General features: G+C 39.4%; 1 protein-coding gene across 1 annotated transcript in view; it reads left to right on the forward strand.

Annotated features, from left to right (window-relative positions):
• The first annotated feature begins 255 nt into the window (after nucleotides 1-255).
• gbe1b (glucan (1,4-alpha-), branching enzyme 1b) overlaps nucleotides 256-24929 on the forward strand; it is a 167279-nt gene continuing 142605 nt past the window's right edge. The window contains exons 1-2 of the mRNA XM_084717393.1: nucleotides 256-497; nucleotides 21163-21332. Coding sequence (XP_084573519.1) covers nucleotides 400-497; nucleotides 21163-21332 — 268 coding nt within the window. The 5' untranslated portion in view covers nucleotides 256-399. The remainder of the gene's footprint in view (nucleotides 498-21162; nucleotides 21333-24929) is intronic.

Here is a 24929-nt window from a genome sequence, read left to right on the forward strand (position 1 = left end):
TTAGCGGGTGAATTTCTTTAAAAGTCCTCAGAGGTCAAGCAGAGATACAGCCTACAAAACTGCACACATCTGCGTACAAATTCGAGTCATCATCAGTTCCTCTGACGCGCCAGATGCTGCTTCTTCTTCCTATGCTGTCATCTTAAAGTCACAGTGTGTGTGTGTGTGTGTGTGTGTGTGTCAGCCAGCCCTCTCTCATCTCTCATCTCTGAATTGCTGGGAACACAGGGTGTTGTTGTAATGGGACGGACTTGGCACAAAGCCGCATGACTGTTTGTTGTGTCCGGACAGTAAAAGCCGGCGCACCCTGCAAGCTTTTTTCCTCTGTCAGTTCATCCCAGGCAGAGCGCGTGAGCAGCAGCGGCAGTCGGTGCTCGATTGGTCGTGTCTGGAGAAACCATGGCAGAGCCAGAGGATAATGTTACAATTCCAGAGTTCAGCAGCCTTCTTAGAATGGACCCCTTCCTCAAAGCGTACGAGAAGGACTTCAAGAGGAGGTAAAAACACGGTTTACACTGCGCTTTATCCGCGGCCGCTCGCTGAAAACAGCCTCCACTGAAGCGAACAGCGGCCACATTAACGCCGGCGCTCGTGTAGTGAAATAAAAACACACAACTAACATATAAAGCGACGTTTCTCTAACGCATCAAAGTCACCTTTGTGTTCAGGTTTGACATTTTGAATGAAGAGAGGTCGCACAGAGCAGAGGTTCCCTCTCACACGTAGCCCCCCTCCTCATCTCTTTCTCTTCCTGCCTGCGGAATAATAAACGTTTAGAGGATGTTCAGCTTATGCAAAATTAATGACCCGCTGCGCAAAGTCTTTTCATGTTGTGTGACAAGTTGCTGAAGAAAGCAAACCGTCTCTGAACTTCCTCTGTTTGACAGCTCAGGAGTAGGCATGCGTTTCTCGGTCAGCTGACGTCCACGTTGCGTCGTGAGGTGGTGCTTTCTGCTCCGGGCTCACAAACACACACCGACTCTCTGCTGCTGTTCCTCAGGCTGCTGATGGAGCAACACAGGCAACGCTTACATACACATAGTAGTGTTTTTTTTCGCCCTTATTCTGAAAAAGACAACATCCTTACTCAGCTATTTACATGCAAAAAGAAAATGAATGTTCCTCTAACATTCCTGTTTACATGCAGCTGTGCGTCCTCTGATTATGCACGCTTCTTTCTGTCAAAATAATATGTTCTTCAAAGTTTTCCACAGGTGGCAAAATTGTTTGAGAGTGCAGACTCAGCCCCCCCGTCTTTCATTCGTTTGATCACCTTGAAAAGTCACAGTCCTTCCAACAATTCACTGTTTGGTTTGTTTGCAGCACAGAGCAGCACAAACTGCTGCAAAACCCCTTAGATTCATATTCTGAATTTGCTGTTTACATGTGCAAAGAATGCTCCTAAAACCAGAATAATCTCAGTTTATGTCTTCATGCATGTCTTAATTGGAATCTGCCCTACTCAGAATAAGGCCTTTCCAGGCAGGACCTGCGATTTGCCTGAACTTTATCAAATTCAGAATGTTGCCATTTGTTTAATATTAGTGGAGAACTAGTGTGCACATGAACGTAGCCGCTGTGGTCCAGCAGCATCACAGTTTTTTTTTTTAAATTTAGTTCTTTCAGTAGAAGTTCTGTGGGCCTTTCCTGTGAATCATTGCCATTTGCATGTTGTAACTTTTCTACATTAAACTTCATTCTTTATCTTTTTTCAGCACTGCATCTAATAATACTTGAAAATTTGTTGTTGCCTTTTGAGGGGACAATAGAAGTTTATCATGGCAGTGTTATTGATATAAAATAGTAGGGTAAACACAGGTGTTTAATAAAGTGCCACTGACATGATTAATAGGGATGTGTATTGGCAAGAGTCTGGCAATAAAATACACAGTACACATATTATTCAGTATATTGTGATTTATTGCACTATTTTAAGCAAGGGTATATGTTGCTATTTTATTAATCTAATTTTAGGACAACTGTCATAGTATAAAGAACACAACACCACATGCATAAAATCAATAGGGCTGGGCAATCTATCAATATTATATTGATATCAGGATATGAGAATTGATAATATTATAGATTTTGGATATCGTTATATTGTAACATGACATAAGTGTCCTCTTTTCCTGGTTTTAAAGGCTGTTTTACAGTAAAGTGATGTCATTTTCTGAACTTACCAGACTGTTCCAGCTGTTCTATTATTTGCCATTAACAAATTAGTCATTATATCCACATTATCACGTGGCTTTGCTAAATACTCAATTCTGATTGGTCAGTTACAGCATTCTAAGGTCTGTTGTTTCTTTATAGCAGACTGTTGCTATGGACACAGGTCTGATCATAGCCTCTAGATGAGCAATAAAATAATTGTTAAATCACTAAAATCATTTTAAAATTAGTATTTTGTGTCAAATTATTAATTTTTTGGTACATAACCATGTAACAAGTGGGATACTGTACAGTGAGCAGGTCAGTATTGTGAAATAAACCCCCCTGCATCACCCTGTCATATCATTGGATATTTTTAATATAGTAAAACTAGGTTGAGAAAAAACATTGATGTGGCAACAGTTTGACTGAATATTGTCTTGGATGTTATTGGGTTTTCCCTGACAATGTCATACATGCTAAATTAAACTAAAATCACTGGTAACACCTGTGTTTACTCTAATACCACATGTCATGTGCTGTGAAGGTCTATTACGTTCAGGGTTTTTTTTTTCCAAGAGCAGTTCCTAAGGGAAACGCCAAAAGCAGAGCTGTGACTCTGTCAAAGAAGACTCTGTAATCCAGCCTGCGAAGGAATGAGACGGTGCATAGAGTCACTGACTCAAATTCAATCCGTGTGAGGCAAAGGGCGAGGGGTCGCAATCTTTTGAAATTTACAAAGCTATTAAGTGTTTATAATCAGCACGTGTCAGCAAGTGCTTTTTGATTGCAGGGGTGATTGGGGAAGCAAATTATATTTTTCCCGGGATGAGGGGGTTGTGTTCCCCCCTGCTCCAGTTTGGATTTCTGCCCATGAATAACAGACATGTTTAATTATTCAAAATGTGTAAGCCTGATAGTCGATCTCAGCCCATTTTATTTATTTTTTATTTTTTTTGCATGGTTTCTAAATGGAAGGTACATTTCTTCGTGACGGGACTGACCTTTTAGCAGAGCAGTAGCAAATACATCAAATATAGTCACATGGCATAAATATCAATAGCAAACACTCAGCAGCTTCAAGTGGTTAACCAAAATTATAACCACCTAAAAAAAAGAGAAAGAAAAGAGAAGAGCCTGACCGATACTAAATTTTTGAGGCTCAATATCAACATTAGGGAGTAAAAACTATCCAACATAGATGTAAACTGATGTTCTATATAATACAGAATATAAGATACAGAAGATAAACGTTGACACAATTTTTGCAATTACCCCTCAAATGTGGTTCTCAAACACTGGTGACAAAGATGTGTAACCGAGTCTGTATATTTTACAGTTAATAGTAAATCTTATTGTCCAGAATTACATCAGGACACTGAAACAGCAAACTTTCACTGGCATCGAAACAACAGGACTGAATGAAAGCCTCTGGGCACGACCAAAATGAGCATTTTAACTAACCAACATGATATAATTTCTGATGAGAAAATGCACTTAAATGTCTAAACCTGAAATAAAGTCAAACAATGATACAAATAAATCAAATTTCGAAGGGACTGTGGTGATTATATTTCATGGTGAAGTGTAGTGTTAAAGAGTACTGACCGGCTAAATCCTATATTTTCAGTGTTCTAGGTGGTTTTTTATTCATTTTTTGTGATGGGTTTTCAAATTGCAATTAGTGCAGGGCAGTTTGCTTGATAATATAATGTATTAAACAGATACTTTTCATGCATATTAATGCATGTAATATCCTGGAGAGGGAAAAGGCACAGATTCTGCCGAATGGCCCTTGTTTGTAATGAGTTTTCCTGTTAATTGTGTCGCTGTTATCGATGCATCAGTTAGCCTAAAATGTGTCTTAAAATTGGATTAAAATCCAGATTCTCTACGGCAGCTGATTGTTTGTGTTTTTTGCAGTGTGAAAGGCTCTGCAAGACAAATAACCTCTCAGACATTAATTGACTTTATGCTGTACTCATACACTGCACGGCTTTCCCCTTCAGCCTCGGTTTGGCCTCCATACAAATTAATTATTGGGGTGGAAGTCTTAAGTAGCTGACTTTGTGTGTGTGTGTGTGTGTGTGTGTGTGTGTGTGTGTGTGCAGTGTGTGTGTGCAGTGTGTGTGTGCAGTGTGTGTGTGCAGTGTGTGTGTGTGTGTGTGTGGGCTAATGTGTTTATTAATCTGGGATTATGACCAAAACAAATTCCATTCAGGTTTTTCTCTGCAGTTGCCAAAGTTTGATGGTTGATGGCATCAAACTACATAAACAAGTAGGGGAGACTGGGGGCAATTGTAACATTTATTACATTTTCCTGTAGAACTTGCAGACTATCTGAAATGCACTAGTCATCTTTTGATATCAGAAACATATATATGTGTGCTAGTTGATAATATGCACTGTGCCACATTAACAGTCGAGTAAACTTGGTACTCAGGTCAACTTTCTCCTTTCCTATGCGATATGCTATCTGTTTGGCTAATGTATGTTGACAAGCAAATCACATTTTGAAGATGGTTCAAGATGTTACTTGGGGACCTGTAAAAACGCATGTGATGGGAAAATCTGAAAATAAGGACAGACACAAGGACCAAAATTGTCTTTGTGGTGTTTTTATAAGACTTTGCAAAAGATCAGTAAAGTCACACAGAGAGAGAGGGAGCGAGAGAGAGAGTGTAAAAGTAGCTGATAACAAGATAACAAGTCAAGATCGGCATCCGTTTTATAGGGTAAAAAGGAAGAGGTGGTTGAGTCAAGATGTACTTTATGTGCTTGTCAGAGGAGTCATGATAAAATTTTGTGATCAGATGTTGGCCTCCCAAAGGAAAACTATGTTTGTTCAAGGACGGGTAACCAATTTGTCCCTGTAAGACAGCATTTAATGAGAAGCAACTAAAGTTCAACATATAATTTTCCCACTGCAAGTGACACATATGCACATCTTAAGTTAGCTAATGTTAGGAAACTGCGAACTAATTAGTTAGCTAATCTATATTATCATTACCTGGTTTGTTATCTAGTGTTTTGCTAACATTAGCTAGCTTAAGATGTAGCCCTACATGTTGCTTTTACAGGAAAAGGAGAAAGGTACCAAAGTGGCTCAAATGTTATTGGACCACAGACCAAAAGGGGGCGGGACTTAGGAAGGGTCGGTTAATATACAGTATTTTCACTAATAAGGACGAGGTAATTTAATGCAAGAGTTTGTATACAGCTGCATCCTGACGGCGATTATAGCACTGAAAAAATAAGCCACAAGTGTCATGTCATAAGTGTATCTCAATTAAAAGCATATCTCAAATTAATCACCAATAATGTTACTTAAGATCTTTCTGGTATTTGGTTTAAATTCTTTTAGATGTAAGGCAACAAATGCATTCAAGAGAATTTCTATTTTTATTTTTGCACAAGACTGAACAAGTATTTTGGTAAAGATTTTAATTATTTGAATTGAGTTTAAAATACATTTGCATTCAAATTCAGTGAAATATGCACAGAACCTCTTTTTTCAGTTTCATACTAGAATATGTTTGCATGTTGCATCTTCTTAATTGAGCCATACAGCATATTTATGCCAGAAATGTACCAACCAATGTGAAAAGTCATGATAAATAATATAACAGCTTTGCGCACTAGAAGATGTCTTAACTGCTATCTTTGAAATTTATATTATTGTCAGTGAGAGCCACAGAGGGTCTGCATGAACCAGAATCTGCTTCATGTACAGACTTATATGTTTTATATACAGTGCAGAGACAAGAGCAGAATCTGTCCTTCACTCGTAAAAACACTGACCTCATTTCTGCACTTATCTCCAAAAGTAAATAGACGCTCTTAAAATAAATAGGCTGTGCAGTCTCACGTTTTTATTTTTTTTTTTAACTTTACTTTATGTTAATTTGTTTTTGGTCCTGTTTTTTTTAATTACCAAAAGTTCTAGTTTCAACCTGACAAACAGACTGGAATAAAATGTAGGAGTGCACTTAAAAAAAACATAACAGAGAAGAAAGTCAGCACAGACAAAAAGAAAGGACATGTGGCTCCTGAACCACCAAACGTGCAGCCGTGATAAACTCTTGTATGCTGGGTAGCAGCACCTCTTAACCAGTAACCTACATATAAAACGGGTGTTAGTTTAAAATTTGCAATCATCTAAACTTTAGACAGCAGAAGAAAAATATTGTCCATCCAAAAAGTAACTTTAATACCTCAAAAGTTTCAGATGAGAACATGTTTGTATGTTGCATCTTCTTAATTGAGTCGTACAGCATGTTTATACCAGATGAATGAAAATGACTGCAGTAAAGAAACGACAGCAGAATCTGTCCTTCAGTGGTAAATGCATTGACCTCATGTCTGCACTAATCTCCCAAAGTAAATAGACATGCTCTTAAAGCAAATAGACCGTGCAGTCTCACGTTTTTGCTTTAATTTAACTTCATTTTATGTTAATTTGTTTTGGGTTCTTGTGTCTCTTTAATTACTACTACTTACTAGGAGTTGTGTTTTTAACCTGTTAAACAAACTGGGCTGAAATGTAGGAGTGCACTCAGAAAGACTAGTTGCGTAATGACTGAGTAGCAACAAAATGATGAAAATACAATGCTAATTTCATTTTTTTTTTTAAGTGTTTTTCTCTAAGCGGATCCTGTAGGCTCATTTCTGGCTCATAAAAGATCAGTTTAATTCTTTTACTCAATTCCCCACCTTGTGTCAAATTAGCTTCTCCTGCTGGATTTCTTTTTAAAAGAAATGAGTGTGATGTTTCTTTTTTTTTTCACCCACAAGCAGCCAGTGATAATGATCTACAGCTCACATTGCTACGCTTTCTGCTCACCGTCGGGTCGTCCCCAAAAACTAGGCCTTAAAACTCTGCTGAGGGGCCATATAGTTTAATCCATTTTCATTACCGTGTCAGAGCTCGCCTCTAATGTGGCAGGTAAGGGACCACCTGCTTTGTATTTGAAGCGCGTGAGCCGGGGCTCGAGCCTCGCACAGAGATGAGCGTGTCAGTTCCATCTCAGACACAGCTTGGGATTGTTAGGCTTCAGCAAGCCCTGCGCCAGCCTCAAACACCTGTCTCGCTGATGAAAGTTGCACATAAATTATTTTACATATAGGATCGCCACTGTGTGAAGGTTAATTCTCGATAAGCCCCCGGTGCTCTGAGGCCCAGAGTCCAAACGCCACATCATGAACAGAAATCAAGAGCTTTTTCAGGCTGCGCTGTCATGCAGAGTCTGCCGAGGGCTCGCCGAGCTGCACAGTGCTGAGAATTCAGATGGCTTATCAGAAAGAGACCTATGACCACGCTGACTGATTCTTTAGATTTCACCACCATGTCATGGCTCAAGGCTGCCCACATCTCAGGTCTGCTGAACTTTGGTTCACACCAGATACAGGCAGTTAAAATGACTCCAGCAGATTTTGCAAGCCTCCCATCCTAATTAGTTATTCCGTGGTTGCAGGCAGCTCTTATTTTATGCTATCAGGAAGCGTGTTTCAGATTGGTTGTGAAAGCTGCCGTTGATGCTGCACATAGGTTACAGCCCCAGTGAGCAGCGCTCTGTTGACATGCTTCATTATTTACCCTTCCTGTTGCGCAAGTCTGCAGGAAGTGCTGCTAGGGTTTTGCAACTCGTGGCACCATGAATCTCCTAAATTGGACCAAATGAAAGTGGGGAGCATTGGGACCGCTGCTTATTATGGCAAAGAGTTTTTGCGAAGATTTGAGTATGTCATCACAACTCATTTCAAAGTAAAAATACAGCAGTAACTTGGAGTTTTAAAGCTTGTGATGGTGATGCAATATGTTTAAAGCAAAACTGATTATTGACTTTGAAGTGATGACTACCGATGCATGTGCTCCGACTGAAAAGTAATGAGCTGAATTAAAGAGAAGTGGGAAAAGACAACTTAAAGCTCCTCAGATAATATAAATTATTTAAATTATTTTTTATCATGATAGGAGACTAGATTTTCTCTTAGATTTTTGATATTGTAGTATTGTGACATGGCATGTGTTGTCTTTTCCTGTTTTTAAGGCAGTGACATAATATTCTTAACATGCCAGACTGTTCTAGCTGTTCTTTATCAGTGTTGTGAGGCTTTAAGTGTTATTTCCATATTTGATTACATTACTCAGGGTAAGTAGCATATAATAAATACTTTGATCAGTTTTGCAATACTTCAGAATCATCATGTCGAGCCCATTTGTCTTGGTCACTCTGACTTGCTTTTGGGAATGATCTCACTGCAGAGATCCCTTTACTGTTCTCACTATAGGTCACATATGGCTTAAATGTTACTAAATAAAGGAGAGTGCTTGTGATCCTTATGGCCAGAAACAGCAGGGCAGCTTGTGCACGCCACAAATGTCCTAAGAGTATAACATGAATCATGTGTTTCAGATTCATTAATAGGACTGGGCGTCGATTCAGCACTACACTTACCTACCAGTGTGACGCATCATCAGTTGAGAACCTCAGCCTGGGTGTGTGTGTCTCATGGTTGGCGTCTAGATGGTCATTTGGAGCCCAGATGGGATCTTTTCCCCTCAGCCACAGCTACGTCATGTGTGGCTCCGATGGTGGAAGTCAGCATATTGGCCAACATTTGTATTGAAATACAACAAATAACATGCAGCAACAACAGGCAGGAATCTGAGCCTCAGTACACCGGGTGTGCGGTCTAGTAACTGAGCCACCAGGCTGACAGCGTCTGCTCTGGTGTGGCATATGTCCCCAGTGTTAAAGTCCCAATGTGTCTCAAGTCTTAACCTGCAAGTCTCAAATAGTCCCAAATTACTGTGCTAAGAATTGAGCAAGTCAAGTCGAGTAATTGATCGGGTCGAGCCATTCACAAGTCAAGCCAGATTCTGATGATCTCCCTCAGTTTCCATATTTACATTAAGCGGCAGCAGTCATGAAAAACTGAGTATTATTTTGAACATCAGTGAAAATGGTTGCAGCCTGTTTATACCTTATAAATTTTACTGATATTTTGTGTCCACAATGGAGAGAGAGGCTCTGAAATTATAATGAACTTCTAAAGCTCTAAATGGCTCTAAAGTGAAAACAGAAGTACAACACAAAATTTCATGTTTAAGCCATCTGCCCTGGCTCCACCTCCATCCTTTCGAGTCATCTGTCTCATGTCAGAGTCAAGTCTTGAATACGAAGTCAAGTTTAGTCTATTATCAGTGTTAGTCAAGCAAGTCTCGAGAGTTGTGACTTAAGTCAAGTCCCCCACCTCTGGTGGCACGTTCACTGCATGTGCACAAATTGTTGCACTTTTTAAAAAATCTGTTTATGGCAAATGCATTCCTCATATGACTCTTACAGCAAATTAAACAAAGACAAATAAAACAATCCATAGAGAAGACAATAATTGTAACACCAATTTAAACAGTGGGATATAATTACTCATATTTGTGTTTTCCACCTTCAGTCATGTTTTAAACACTATAAAATGCTCTGTAAGAAGTAATAAATTGTGTTTTATATGTTTTTTTTGCAAAGTAAGTTCAACTACCTTTGTTATAAGAGCTTACGTACAGCTCTACACCTTGCCCTCATTTAGCATTCAAGGTTTAATGAATATGCAAATAGTCCCCACCCTCTCCATGCCACACCTTAAGTACCCCTCATGTGGGCTGGGTATCTGATTCCAGTTTTCTTTGTGATTTCCATTTTTTATGTTTCTGACCTTTCAATTCTACTTTTGGCTGATCCCAATTTTCAGTCCTTCTAAGAAGCATATTGACAGAAAACATAAACATTTTTGTAACTTTTCTTCAATCTAAAATTAAATTGGATGTTCCTAATAAAATACTGACTATTAAATAACTTTAATATTTTCTCCAAAAGTGCTCCAGGTTACAGCCAGGCCTTACTATATTATTATATCAAGATTAAGTGCCAGAGGCAGCTCAGTCTCGCTGAAAACATGATTTCATCTCATGGGAGGAGATGCAAACAAACCATAGATAGCCACGGTGCAACAGTAAAACTTTGTAGTGATAAAAACAGAAGCAGAAATGAAAGAAGTCTGGATGAGAAACTGTTTGAGGAACTGCATTAACACAGAATGTTTATTCTTCAGCCAGAGCTTGTGAGATTTTAAGTGTCAGTCTTTGAACAGTAGTCTGCTCCTGGCTAACATTAGCCTGAATAGCTAGAAAGTTTACAGCCATTCAGCGCCACCATCAGCTACTCCATCTCCTGTCTCCATGTCTCATCTTTGTCTCTGTCCTTGGAATCTATCGCTGATGCCAACTTCACGCAAGTGCTGTTGTGGCTGTGATGTTACTGTCAGTATCGCTGCATGCATGATGTGACCATTGTGCAGAGCATGTGTGTGAGTATGACCAGTACAAAAGCAGATGTGACGCTGACCAGCTGGTCACCAGTCAGGGCCAGTCTAACACCACGCTGACATGATAACAAGGTTAAAAACATGATTTTCACCAGAGGGAATCTTTCATTGTTGTATTTCATTACTCTCCAACCCTGTGTCTTTAGCCACTTAATCTTTATATCCACATTATACGATTATCTATCAAAACTATTTTGTGACAGCACCAGTAGTCATGCCTATATATATCGATAAATATCTATATTTAGGTATTTGGTCAAAAATGTTGTTCTATTTGTCCATACTGGCCAGTCCTAAACCGTTGTATTATAATGAGTGAATGTTTTATCCACCTTTGTTAAAGGTAGCGTCAGCAGCATTTATTTTCCTGTCACCTTGCTTGAGGGTCAACAAAGGTACGAGGTTAGCAGGGAATTTTAGCTTTCATCAATCAACCTCTCTGCAAATGTTCAGCTCCCTCTTTAGCCTCATTAATGCACTTAGTCAAAGTACATTAATGACATTATTTGAAAGTCACCTTGCCGCTGGGCAGTATGGAAGCCCTGTTGGCGAGCCGAGATCGGGAAGAGAAAAGCTTTTTCATACTTGTGTTTCTGCAGGCTGTTGTAGACTGTCCTGACACCTCTGTGCTTCAGCTGTCACCATCAGTCATACACAAAGCAACAGACCTGAACACTCACTCTAAATTTAGACGCCCGATTGTCTAACAGCGAGTGTATGAGCAGGTTACAGAGTTCAGCTGCTCCGTGGGGAGAATTTTAAAAAGTGGATTATAATCATGACGGAAGATTTTTACACTATGACTGTAATTTCGGTCGAGATCTGATATCAAAATAATTGCCAAATGTAGGTGCAAGTCATCTATTTTCTATTGTCAGCATCATTCAAACACGTCATACGACCTTACTCTACCTAATACCCGTGTTTTAAAGTTTGAGATGAGATTTTTTTGTGACTGCCACTGTATAATAACAAGTTACAAACTGTGTTCCCTCCTAAAATAGATGAGTGCTGCTTTTTCTCCTCCTCCCAACCTGTCTGTCAAATGCAGAACAGTGAGAGGTCAGAACAATTTTTTAACTGACTTGATCTCTCCGATTCATTCGCCTGTTATAATTCATATGCTTCCGTTTGATTGATCGGGTCACTCGGAAACTACAGCATTCTCAAAAACTGATTTTACTTTGGCCGGAGGGGAGCACTAAAAGAATTTGCATGCAGGTGTATCTAGTCTGCAATACTGACCCAGATCTTGAAAGTTGGACTCGTTTCCTTTGTCTGTCTCTTAGCCACCAAGTCATTTGCACATCACAACCAAATGGTTTGAAGAATCCAAATTATTACATCAAAAACTTCTGTTAATAGGTTAGAATAATGGCAGCTCGAAGAGTCTTTTCACTTTTGATGAAGATTACATCAACTTTGTAGAAAAGGAAGCAAAAAGAATCTTTTTTTTTGGCCAAAGTCAGATTGGCAGCCAAATGAATTGGCTGAAATAGACCGGCCTGCATTCAGTGAACTTGTGTTGACCTCAGGAAAAGTTTGTTGATACATGAAGTTTTACATTGGATGAAAATGTAAGTTGTAGTTTGTGGTACCAGATGTATTGTGTTATCCTTAACAATGTAGTAACACAGAAAAACCATAGATATAACAGGCTGACTGACTTGTTTATAATATTCAGCAATGCAACAACACATTTGGCTTGTTTGCACCTGCAGTAATGTCCAAACACATTTCACAGTTTCTCTCCAACATTGTCTCTGTGCAGTCATTAATGTTTGACCCACCATTAAGACTGCTGTGGTAGTAGGTGTCACTTGTCTTTGGACATACACTGATTACATTACCTGCCTACCATCCCCACCGTCAAAGTGCGTTATCAATGTCTAGTAAGATGATAGACGCCACAATTATAAAGTGAAAGAGTCTGTGGTGAAGTTAGTTTCAAGGTGAATTTTTGACAACCAGTAACTCCAGATCTTACTCAGTTATAGTGACTAGAAGGAGTCGAATGTCCATCTTGAAACCAACTTCCCCATGGTACGCTGTAGGCTAATCGTAGAGGTTGCTTATTGAAACCTGGATTTGGTTGCATAGACTGACATCTGCTGGAAGGGCAATAATAAGGAGCCCTAGCATCACTAAACAGTTGTGGGGTGCAGACAGTCGTTCAGTACATTAACATGAAGGCATTAGCTAGTGCTGATGTGTCCAAAACTAAGGCTAACTTGGCCAAGCTTTCGTAATCTTGACAAGGAGCCAACATTACAAACAGTGTGTACCTAACGTTAGTGTTACTTTGCAACTCGTCTGAAGACGTCAGCAACAGGTGTTGCAGTCAGGGGCAGGTTTGATAGACCTGACAACTTAAAACTTAATAATGAACCAACTTTCTAAGCCTTTTTTTTGTTCAAAGGGGAAGAGCTAAAGATCTAATTTAAAGATCAAAGTAAGCGCTCTAACAGACGTCATCACTTAAATCTTGTCTTGTCCGGTCTAATTGGGAACATTGAACATTTATTAACGAGTGGGAAAAATTTCTTACCTTGGCTTTAAAGTAATAACCATTTTCATGTGAATAAATGTCCTTTATGTCACTTTATGTGGCCAAATGAGATAACTCAATGGTAACTGAGCCTACAGCCTATTGCAAACTGGGTGTCTGTGGCGACATTGCTGAACAAAATGCTGTATTATTTTCTGCTAATGCAAACCGAACATTTCTTACTGCTGCAGCTTCAGATTAAAAGCATCTAACAAAACCCAAGCTGACTTTTGTTGTGAAATAGTTACAGGAATTCAGTGTATAGCACTGACCACTATCGTGCAAAAAATGTGTGTATAAAAAAAGATAATGGTAGTTTTAGCCATTTTTTGACAGTACATCAGTTGGAATTATTTTGCGTGGATTAATTGAACACTCAGGAGCAGCCACAGTTAGCTGTTAGATGATGAGCTGCAGGCTGCACACCCTCAGCTTCTCAGTAAGGTAACCAAGGCCTTTCACTTTTGCTGTTTGATGTGTGCAGCCCAAAATCTGATCACAGTTGCTCAGAGAATGATGCCTGATTTGTTTCTTAAAATAACACTAGTTTGTTTTGCTGCCCCCAGAATAAAGTACACTTGCTGTTACCACCACAGTAATTAGGTGCTGCCATGTCAACCAAAACTGAAATATTAAGGAATTTCAACTGTATAGAAGTTTGCAAATTCTGTAGAAATGAAGCAAAGCAGGGATTCTTAGATTTCCTGATTTGTTGAACTGTAAAACAGAGGGGGTTTGTGAAATGTTTAATCAAGTCAGTGTTTACCCTGTTTCACATACAGCCATTAAGAAAAGGTTCACAACCCCAATATGCAGAGGAAAAACTCAACAAAAAACACACAGAAAAAATGTAAATGAGAGAAAACCTTGTCGTCTCGCCACACAGTGTTGTGGGTAAAATAGTACTGCTTGCTGTCTTCAGTTGCTGAGGCCAGGCATGGAAAGATCCTGGTTATCCAACCTTTCTTCTTGGACTTTACATCTTAAGATCATCCAGTCTGGACGTCATGCTGCTTTGCTGCTTTGTCCATCCTAGTTCTGTCTCCTGGAGGGCTTGTTTGACCTCCTCTGTGGCCCCCGGAGGAGGGACATCTTCTCCTCTTGGTTCTGCTGATCGATCTTCTGCTGCTCCTCATGTGCTTCAGAGCTTAAGTCTAGCTTCTCCAGCTGTTTCTTAGCCTCATTTCTCTTATTCAGGAGAGTGAACCCCAGCTGCTCTGATATCTTGAGCACCCTCTGAGCCTCAGCTTTCTCATCAATGAGATCTTTGCTGACACACCTTCTCCAGCACCTCCTGAACTCTAGCTTTGATTTTCAGGAGAGCATTCCCAAGCTGATTACTGATCTCTTGTGCCTCCTGAGCCTTGGTCTTTTTTTTTTTTAGAAAAGTTTTCTCCACAGGTCCCACTGTTAATCTTAACCTGTGTTTCCACCCAAAGTACTCAGAACTTTTAGACCCAGGAACTACTTTTCAAGGTACTAAAAGATTCCTTCAGCCCTTTACTTTCTACTCTTCCACTGCAGTCTAAAGATCTGCAAAGATTACGCAAATAAGGCCGTGGGCATATGAAAAGGTTACAGCTGTTTTTATGCATAATTTTTGCACTACACCTTATTATTGCGGGTCAACATTTCAGGTACGTGCTGGATTTAATCTTCAGTAGCAATGCTCACTTAGGCCTGGGCTTATGCATGGTCATTGGTGCATCTGTCTTATGCTTTCCTCCATGATGATGTGTCAGAGCACAATGGACAAAAAACAACAAAAAATGGTCACTAAAAATAAAATGGGTGAAGCCCTGCCCCAAAGTTCCTGTACTTTCGGAAAGTACTACCCCCAAGCAGGGACTTCTGGAGGATACAAGAAGCCTCCAGAATTTTTTTAATATGTCTGCTCATGCTACTATCTGTAGCCAGCTAACAACGATATTATCATCCATCACAATGTTTCACTTTAGACATTGCAGTATACCAATTTAGAAGTCATCCCCAGCCTGTTCTAACCTTTGTCTGTATTAACCCTCATCTGTTCTAACTCTAGTCTGTACTAACCAGTCTATCTCACACTAGTTTGAACTAAGACCAGTATGTTGTCACCCTAGTCTGTCCTCAGCTTAGTCTTTACAAACTGTAGTCTGTATTAACCGTGGACTGTCCTAATCTATTATCACCTTAGTCTATGCTAACAAAAGTCTGTACTATCTATAGTCTGTACTAACCATAGCCTATGCTCATCATAGTCTGTTCTCACCTTAATCTGTACTAACCATAGTCTGTCCTAACCCTAGTCTGTACTAACTGCAGTCTGTTCTAACTCTAGTCTGAAATAACCTTAGTCTGCACTAACTATAGTCTGTGCTAACCCTAGTCTGCTCTCACCTTAGTCTGTACTAATCATAGTCTGTACTAACTCTAGTCTGTACTAACCCTAGTCTGTTCTAACTCTAGTCTGTACTAACCTTAGTCTGCACTAACCGTAGTCTGTACTAACCCTAGTCTAAAACCTGCATTGCAGGACTAATCCAAAGACTGTTGGGAGGCCCTTCATATTGGAGCAGTGAAATGTAGAAGTTGTTGTGTGCTTATTACTGAGGAGGATGGGAGGAGATCTTCTGGCTGAATAAAGTGTATCCTTGAAAAAATGTTAAAGGGTGTAGGTTTGTTGCCAGCTGTACTCTCCCTTGATCAAGCAACAACCATTAATTGATAGGTGGCGAGATCTTTTGATAGTCTGGTATCACGAGACTAGACAGGAAGTTGATGTCTGTCAGTTACAATGTTGCTGTGGGCAATAGTGTCTGTATGGGTGATATCTCAGTTGTGCCATATGATATTTTGATATTTTCTGCAGTATCTTTGTAGATAAAGAACAGTTGCCCAAACCCAGAGATAAGAGAGCCAGGACTGTAATCTGTGAGTCACATCTATAATCTCCTGCTGCTCTATTACCACTGAATAGGGGACAGGACAAAACTCTTTTGTAATTTCTGGCTACAGGGATTAGTGGTGCCTCTCGCCGTGCACTACCTGACAATAAGCAGCAGTGTTTTTTAAGACAAACTGAAATACTGCTTCTTCTCTGTTGAGAAGTGGTAAGTCTCTTCTTTTATAAAATTCAGGCATGTATTCAGTTTCTAACCGGTCTTTTAACGCTCTGTATTTCATAAAGCTGCTATATTTGACACTTTTGTATGAACAATAGTCTATATAGGACCATGTGTGTGTAATAGGAGTAGCTCCATATGAAGCCACAGCTAGTTATCATCTAGTTGTGTGGTTCCTCTCAGATCAGGTTTTGGTTTCATGGCCCACAATCTTATCACTCTCTTCAGTGCATTTATAGCCACAGCGGGCAGTTATTTTTAGCAAAACGCTTTGATAAGCCCACTGGGCGCCAGGGTGCATTCATCAACTAAAGAACTGGACGTTTCCAACAGGAGTTGGTGGAGGACAAAACAGAGCAAAAAAAGTGGAGTGAATATTGAATTTATGTCAGTCAGATGGACAGAAAAACAACTCTGAATGAATCATAATGTGGCTCCATGCTCACAGGTTCACCATGTGTTTACAGCTTGTTTTTGCTGCCTCTAGTGGCCAAAAATATTTTATTGATGTTTTCTAATATTTTGTTTATTAATATCACACTTAAAGGACCAGTGTGTAGGATTTAGTGGCTCATTCTAAGGTAATGAAACAAACTTCTTATTTTCAGGTAATTATACACTAATGTAAACATTTACATGAATAATATATTCATTTTTGGCCAATCGATCCTCCTAAATGTTACACATTTAACCTTTGACCTGAGATGATGTTCATCACATAGATACGTAGATAATCGTACATTACTATCAAACTGAGACTAATTATTGGTTGTGGAGTGTGACAATCTAAAATGTTTGTATTTCAGTCTTTTTTGTTTTATTTGTTTGACTCATGTAAATGTAAATATCCGTTGGCTGTAATTTTATCTTCGATAGGTAGTCACTTAGGTTGAGCACATGAGCTGGCAAAATTCCATTGCTAGCTTCCATAACCTATGAAGAAATGTGATGACTTTAACTGAGGACAGGAAGACAGAGTTATGAATTGAGCTCCAGTCCTGCTCTTCTGTCACCGACTTGGCTTTATTACGAATTCAGGGCCAGTGTTGGAGAAAAAAGGCTTGCCATATGTGATGGAATGGTCACAGTCTGAGGCGCCACTCTGCCGCTTGATGGGAGAGTGTTTTACAGCCTTTTCCCTATATGGACACCATGTGCAGCCTTGTGCTAGATATCGTAGTAAACCTTAGAATCTGAAACTTATAAAAAGCAGTTGACAAAGTATAGAGATGTGGCACCAGTGCCAGGATGAAGGAGAGGACGAGTGACAACTTCATCAAAATAAAATTTGCAGATAAGGGCACAGAGGACAGTGTGGGAGCTCGCAGACAGCTTCCGTCTGATTATAAATAATAGGAAAATAAATCAAAGTTTTGATTTTGCCTATAGCTCCGACTCTGTTAATGTCTTCCTGAAATGAATTGTGGCACAATTCATTTGTGATGTGTGGTCTGATCTCGGCCGCTCGCTGCAGTCTCGAGTGGAAACAGACACAGGGGATGAGCGGCGAATGCTGCATCAATACAGGATTTTGGCTCCCTATTCCCACTGGTCCAACCTTCTGGAACTCATTTGTTATAATCATAGGCATGACTTTCATGCCTATTAATACTGTGGCAGTGGAGCTGTGCCCTTATGTGAATTCTCCCTTTGTCCTTCCTTTCAGCATATTCTTGAAATGGTGACAAAGTGGCAGAGGAGGCATGTGGCAGCATTGGTTGGACTTTAAAGGTTTACATTTGGCAAGCGTTGTCTGTATCCACTATGCTCAACACAGGGAGCAGCTGCTGAGAAATCGCGCTGTTACTTCAGCCCATCATGACTAGCCCCAGGGCATTCACAGGCCAGTCTGAGCTTGGCTTCAGGGCTATAGGGGAGAGTGCACTTAACTCAGCTGGCTGAAAGAGGCTTTCTGTACCGCGGGGAATCTGATATGGACACCAGCTGGCTGCAGGAACTTAAGTGAGATAAATTGCAAAGTAGTTAGTCTATCCTTCCCAGTTGAAGGTAACAGACAGAGGTTTATCTCTCAGGATATGCCTGTAGTCACACATTCTTGAGGGAATGAGGCAGGTTTGCATCCTGAGGTAGGACCTCAAAGATAACGCTTGCGTGGAAACATTAAGATGCGACGCTGTGCTCTGCCGCTCTGCAATATTTCAGAAAAGATGTAAATATGTGCAAACAAAGGAATATTTTCAAACACGCGCATACAGCCAGCCATTGATTAACCCTGTCACAATCTCATCAGTTGTGCGTCCGTATGCTCCACATGTTAGGACCCGTTTTTCAAGTGGCAACGATTTTCATTATTGATCAACCCAATCATTTTCTCCATTGATCAGTTAGTTGTTTGGTCCATTTTTTAGGACAATTTAAATGTTGATTAATTTAATAATTGCTTGATAATTGATTAATAATTGACTAATTGTTGCAGCTCTACATACGGCACACTTACACATATTTGACTGAAACACTTCTACTTCTTTATTCTAAGACATAAATGAAACATTCTCGTTAAAGGTCCAGTGTAAAACTGACAGGGATTTATTGGCAGAATATAACAGAAATAGAATATAATATTTATAAGCATGTTTTCATTACCTGAAAATAAGAATTGTTGTTTTTTCTTTTAGAATGAGCTCATTTTATCCATAGAATATGTGAACTCTCTTCCATGGAAGCTGCCATGTTGCTCCCCTGTGGTAAAACGGTTGCAGTTTGGTTAGACTTGGGCAGAAAAACTAGTTGGCTATGGTTGAGGAAACGATTTAAGTTTTGTTGAAATATGTATTTTGCCGTGACACAAGTCATGTAACATGTGAATAATGTCACGTATGTTACATCAACACTTACATACTGATGTTGACTTAAAGTCAACATTGACTTTTGGTTTCACACAGGATTTGAATTCTGGTCTCCTGGTTTAAAGTCCCGTGCTTGTCTGAGTCACGCATTCACCCACGTCTTCTATGTGCAGAGTTTCTTGCTCTTTATACGTCTCCTGTCTTCATAACTACAGCCTCTTGAGGTTCCTGCTTAACAATAAACAGAAATATTGGTTGTAATAAGCTGCTTGCACAGGCGACCTAGACGCCCATTTTTCTTGTGAGGACAGGCTGATTTCTACAGTAGCCCTGAAAAGACAAAACAAATGCTGGCTCTACATGGAGGTTTATTTTAATGTTTTTTGCAAGTTTCGCGGCTACTGTAGTTTCTCCTGCAAGCTTGGAGGGAAGGGTGAGCTCACTGTTACACGGGGCTGGGCTGTATGGCTTACAAAATACATTTTGATCTTTATAGGCTTTTCTTTGATATATAATATATATATCAAAATACTACTTTTCTCTAAAATAATCATGCAAACATATGGTGATGTATGATGCTTTACTGGAGATTGAACTACCAAAATACCTGGAAAATCAAATACCTCAATATTGATTTTTATCAACATCACAGACATATTGTAGGAATGACTATTGGTGCTTTCATAAAATATTAACACAATTAAATTTTTTATATAAATCATCAGTAATGTGAACATTATGAGTGGGTAAAGGCAAGAAATAGCACAGGAAAGTAAGACTTTACTGCAGAACAACACTTATCCTATATCACAATATAACAATGTTCAAAATCTGAGACACAGTCGACAATAATATCATATCATATGGTCCTTCAAAGTGTTTATTTATGTTTGTGTTAGAATTCAGTTCAGAATTTTTATTGATCAATGTGTTTCTTATGTTGGAAAACTTCACTGTTAAATTTGCAAGATTGTATTTGAAAGTGTTTTCTGAGGTTGCTGGTGTTAAACGTTTAACCATTTTTGAATTTGATCCAGCACAGCTGTATTGGCTTAGAAATGTATCATCATGTATGTTGTCTGATTTCTTTTTTTTTTACAGAACACAATGCAGATTATTTTTTTTACTTTTTTGGGGGAGGGGGGTTAGAATCAGCATTGTATGTATATTTGAACTTTTTTCTTAATTCAAGTTGTTCCATTTTTTAATTTATAGTTATTTATGATTATAAAAAAAAATATCAGTGAGCATTTAAAGTTTCAGTGCTCTGAAAAATATCAGCCAAGTTTTTTATTTTCTAATATCGGTACCATTACCCCAAAATCCAGTATCGGTCAACTGATGCTGGCAGCTTATCTTCATCATTAGTGGATAGTTAGAAATTTGAAAATTCCAGCTGCATTAGAGCCAATTAATGAAACGTTACATAAATACTGATAGCAGCACTGTTTGTCCAGTATCAATATTTTTGTTGTGTCCAATCAGAAACCATATGGACTCTTGCTGCCCATCCCTGACCTGGTCCCTCCGTCTGTCTTAAAGGAAAATCCACTGTAAAATTTGTAAAACTATTCAAAAACTGGGCAACCCTTTAAATTTAAGATTGTAATTACACAAAAATTAGTGGAAATAATTAATGACTTTGTTTGTATAGGAATGTGATTCTAGTGTGAGCCATGATTTTGAAAATTGCTTTCACCACTAACTGTATTGTTATGAAAAGTTGTTAATGTGTGATAAGTGATAAGACCGGCAGCGTCCAATAGGCGGGCTGCTTTTTCCAGTAATGGTAGCATTAGTGGTAATTACTGATTAATATCTTCTTCCCCACTCATTTTAATTTCATGATATTTTGTGTGTGTACTTGTCAACATCTTGTGTTGCGATTGTGAGCGCTTACCAGGACGACAAACAATAATATCTTTATAATTCTCCTTCCTGTGGAGAGAAGCTGCTCTCTGAAAAGAAAGACATGAGGTTTTTATATTCAAGTTTTAATGCTACATGAATATTTCACATCAATAATTAATCTTTAATGCAACAGTTTACATCAGGTTTTGTGTCAATTTATATATAAATGATTTGTATCCAACAGATTGTTTATCCAGTGGTGGATTATCCATTTAATTTGTACACCTTTGTGGCTGTTCTCTGTTGTTCTCTGAAGGTATGAGCTGCTCCAGAAGCAGCTCTTCCAGCTGGAAGAGGCAGAAGGAGGCTTTGACCAGTTCACACGCAGCTACAATCACTTCGGCGTGCAGCGACAGCCTGACAGCAGCCTGTTTTTTAAAGAGTGGGCTCCGACTGCAGAGGCCCTCTTCCTCACCGGTGACTTCAGTAAGTAACTCGAGGAGACGTGTCAGTCCCATGAACAACATGTCAGCGGTGTCACGTCCATGTTTTCTCACCAGAGTTTTATTGCTTTTCATTTATTATCTGCACGTGGATGTTCTGTGTTTAAAGATGATACTGATCCTACAAAACTGACCCGTTATACGTATATGGACATGAAAACCCTGAAATTTGGCGTTTTAAAGGGACACCAGGGGCACCAGCATACAAGCTAAGCAATGTGCTGCTGTGGACAGGATCAGCAACAAAAGGTATTTTAGGTCCACCTAAAAAAAATCAATATCAGTTTAAGTGTACACTATATTTAGAATGCTTCCACTGCTTTAACTTGCCATCAGACAGCTTTTTCTGACAGGAAACTGCTGTTATACAAGCTGAATATCACTCTCTCCAAACCAACCAAACTCCATAGCCAAAACCAGTAATTTTACCTCACCAAACATGAGAGTTGCTGGTCTACTGCTGCCTCGATTGTGTGATTTTGGTATTTTATTTTAGAGAATAGCTCGGATTCACCAAAGTCACAATAACACAAACAAACAAACAAACAGATTGAGTCAGCTTTAGAACAGCAGCTCCTGTGGTCTGCGAGGTAAAATTACTGATTTTACTATGGAGTTTGGCGTGGAGGCGTGCCGGCCGCCATCTACTGCAGCAAATACACCGACTGTCATTAAGAACCTCTTACGACCCCACCTCAAATAACCTGAACTATCCCTTTAACCTCTACTATCAATTAATTTTATACAAAATAGTGAGTCTTTTGTGTTAGGAAATCCCTCTTTGCTCTTGGCACGGCAGGCGTCCTCATTGTGTTTTTAAAGCAGCGAGCTGATAGATGAAAGTCTGCTTTATTCCAGCTGTATAATAACAATCAATTTGCAGTAATAAATCAGATTACTAAAAAGGGAAATGACGCTTTAATAAAAAGTTACATACACCGTTGGGACCAGAAAGGAAAAAGAGATTTCAGTGCAAACAGAAAGGTTGCATATCTTCACGGTGCATTAAATAAGAAATTTGACATTTCTGCACTCTTGAACACAAAAGGGCCCAAAAATTAAGAAAAAGCAGAGCGAGCTGCGGTACAAGGGTATCAGCCCTTTTGATCAACCAACCTGGGAGTAGGAAATGTGGAAAATATTGATTACACAGGATAAACTTGCATACTGAAGGGGCTTCTTTTGAATGTGGGAGTGTTTGTTAATATTTTAGTAGCTGGTTATTTCATCATCGCACTGCAAAGTTGTTGAGTGAGTGCAACCTCAGTGTTTGCACTGAAATCTCCATTCCCTCCGGTCCCAACTTTGAAAGTAATTTCAGGTTAATAGTCTTTTGAGTGTTATTTTCAGTTAATGTGGGCTGCGAAAATGCAGCAAAATTATTTATTTTTGTCATCATTAACAAGATTAAATGAGACTTGCTTTCATCTATCAAACAGATATGCAAGGTAATACAAGCTCTCAGTGTCATTTTCTTTCCTTTTGTGTATCTTTTTTTCTGCCTTTTATCAAATATATTAATGCACTGAGCTCTATTACACATGTCAGTGGTAATATATTGCTCTCCATGGACACACAAAAAATGCAAAGAATGTAATAGTAGAAAAACAAGACTAACAAGACAGATGGTGAAAAAATTCAGACCTGTGCACATAACTCAAATACCATTTTCCATGGCACACCATGGCACAAACACTTACCTCTGTGGCACATTCAGAAGCGACACCCTGCAGGTAACGATAAAGGAAATGCTAATAGTATTACCCTCAGATTGATACTGTGTGCAAAACCACAGATTTGTCAATTTGTTTATTGTCCCTACACATTTTTCGTGCTAGTTAGTTCAGTTGCCGCCATTCCCGCTTTCCATATTTCTCCTGTTCCTTTTTCCTTTTTTAATTATCTTCCCAGGACCTTGGGCAGCAGCTCAATTCCAACATGCAATTCTGTGAGAGATTACATTTTGACACGGCTCAGTCATATTATTTGATTTCAATTTCATAGTAAATGTGGAAACAGCCCAGCAGCCCTAGTCATGAATATGGTACAGGTTGGATGCATAATGCACTGTGGGTTTTTTTTAGAGGAGTTTAAGCAAAGGGAGATAAATAAATTGTGAAAAAATATGACTTGGCCTGCCTGTGAAAAGTGCTGGTGTGGTGCCCGGTCACTTCTGGAGCATCTCCTGTGATTCATTTTCCATCCTTGCTGTTGTTTTCGCTCATGAATAGCAAGCAGATATGGATTACTGAATAAAAACAACATCCTAAATTGACATGCCAAGGTGGCCGCTTTATAATAAATGCTTTGTGTCCTAATTTATTCCTGTCAGTCAATGACAATTGGTTGTGTGGTATCAGCAGGTTATGGACGTAATGCCTCTCTGGTGTTTCCTCAGAGATATAATCCAATGAGCGGTGAAGTGGTATTTTTGACATCAGCAGATGACTGAGCTCCTGCCTTACCCACTGTTGCAAAAGTCACAGGATGCAGGAGATCAGTGCAGAGTACAAAAACAACAAGCAAGGATTACGTAAGAGGTTATAAATGAGAGGGAGAGGAAGGGTGGGGGGGGGGGGGGGGGGGCAAATAGTGTGAAGACGGAGTGCAGGATTCAGAAAAATAAAGAGGCCTTGTGACCTCAGGGGGATATCGGAATAGAGCAAAAAGCCACAGTGATGACTATCATCTCAAGCTGCTGTTAGCACAACGTAACGTGGCAATACACTGCTGTAATAAGAAGACTGCAACTGTTAATTGTTTTATTTGCAATTAAATCAAATTAAAGACCCTGTAGGTAGACTTGAAAATTTCTGACTTCTGACAAGGTGTCTCCTAGTGGTCAAATCAATCAGTGCATTTTATATAGATCTATAAACCTATGTCATCAAAATAAGTCATAAGATGTCATAGGCGGGTACTGTACAGGCTTTAAAGTGAAAATGAGACACTTTCACTTTTAAATTCCTCAGTGTGTGCCATATTGGCTGAGAAAGCTGAGCTCTCCTGCTGCAAAAGGTGTTGTTTTTCCAGCATTGAGTGATGTCACAGTGATGTAGTTGGTGTTAAGGAAGAACTGCAGACTGCTTCAGCTTCTAGTCTCTCTCTGGGTGGCCATGGGCATGCTAGACATTCTGTGTGTGCCTGAGCAATAAAGCAAGTGGAGCAAATGCATCCCAGTTGGTCAGTTAGGGGGAGAAAAAATATGGTTTTGCTACACCACTTTTTGTCTTTTGAAATATACAATTATCATCATACAGTCCATGCATGCAGGTGATCATATGCCACCTACAACCCAAATGCCAATTTTTACCTACATTCAACTGAATACAGTACAAAAACGAGATACACTTTGATCCCTTCAGAACATTTTGAAAATGGAATTCTTTCTCATTCCTGCTTGATGTACAACTTCAGGTGCTCAACATTCTCTGTTGTCGTATTATGCACTTCATAAAGCACCACACTTTTTCAATGGGAGACAGGTCTAGACTGCAGGCAGGGCATGCTAGGACCTGAACTCTCTTACTGTGAAGCCACACTGTTGTAACACGTGCAGAATGTGTCTTGGCATTGTCTT

This window comes from Lutjanus erythropterus, chromosome 4, assembly GCF_056507025.1.
Source record: "Lutjanus erythropterus isolate fLutEry1 chromosome 4, fLutEry1.hap2, whole genome shotgun sequence".
Classification (NCBI taxonomy): Eukaryota; Metazoa; Chordata; class Actinopteri; order Lutjaniformes; family Lutjanidae; genus Lutjanus; species Lutjanus erythropterus.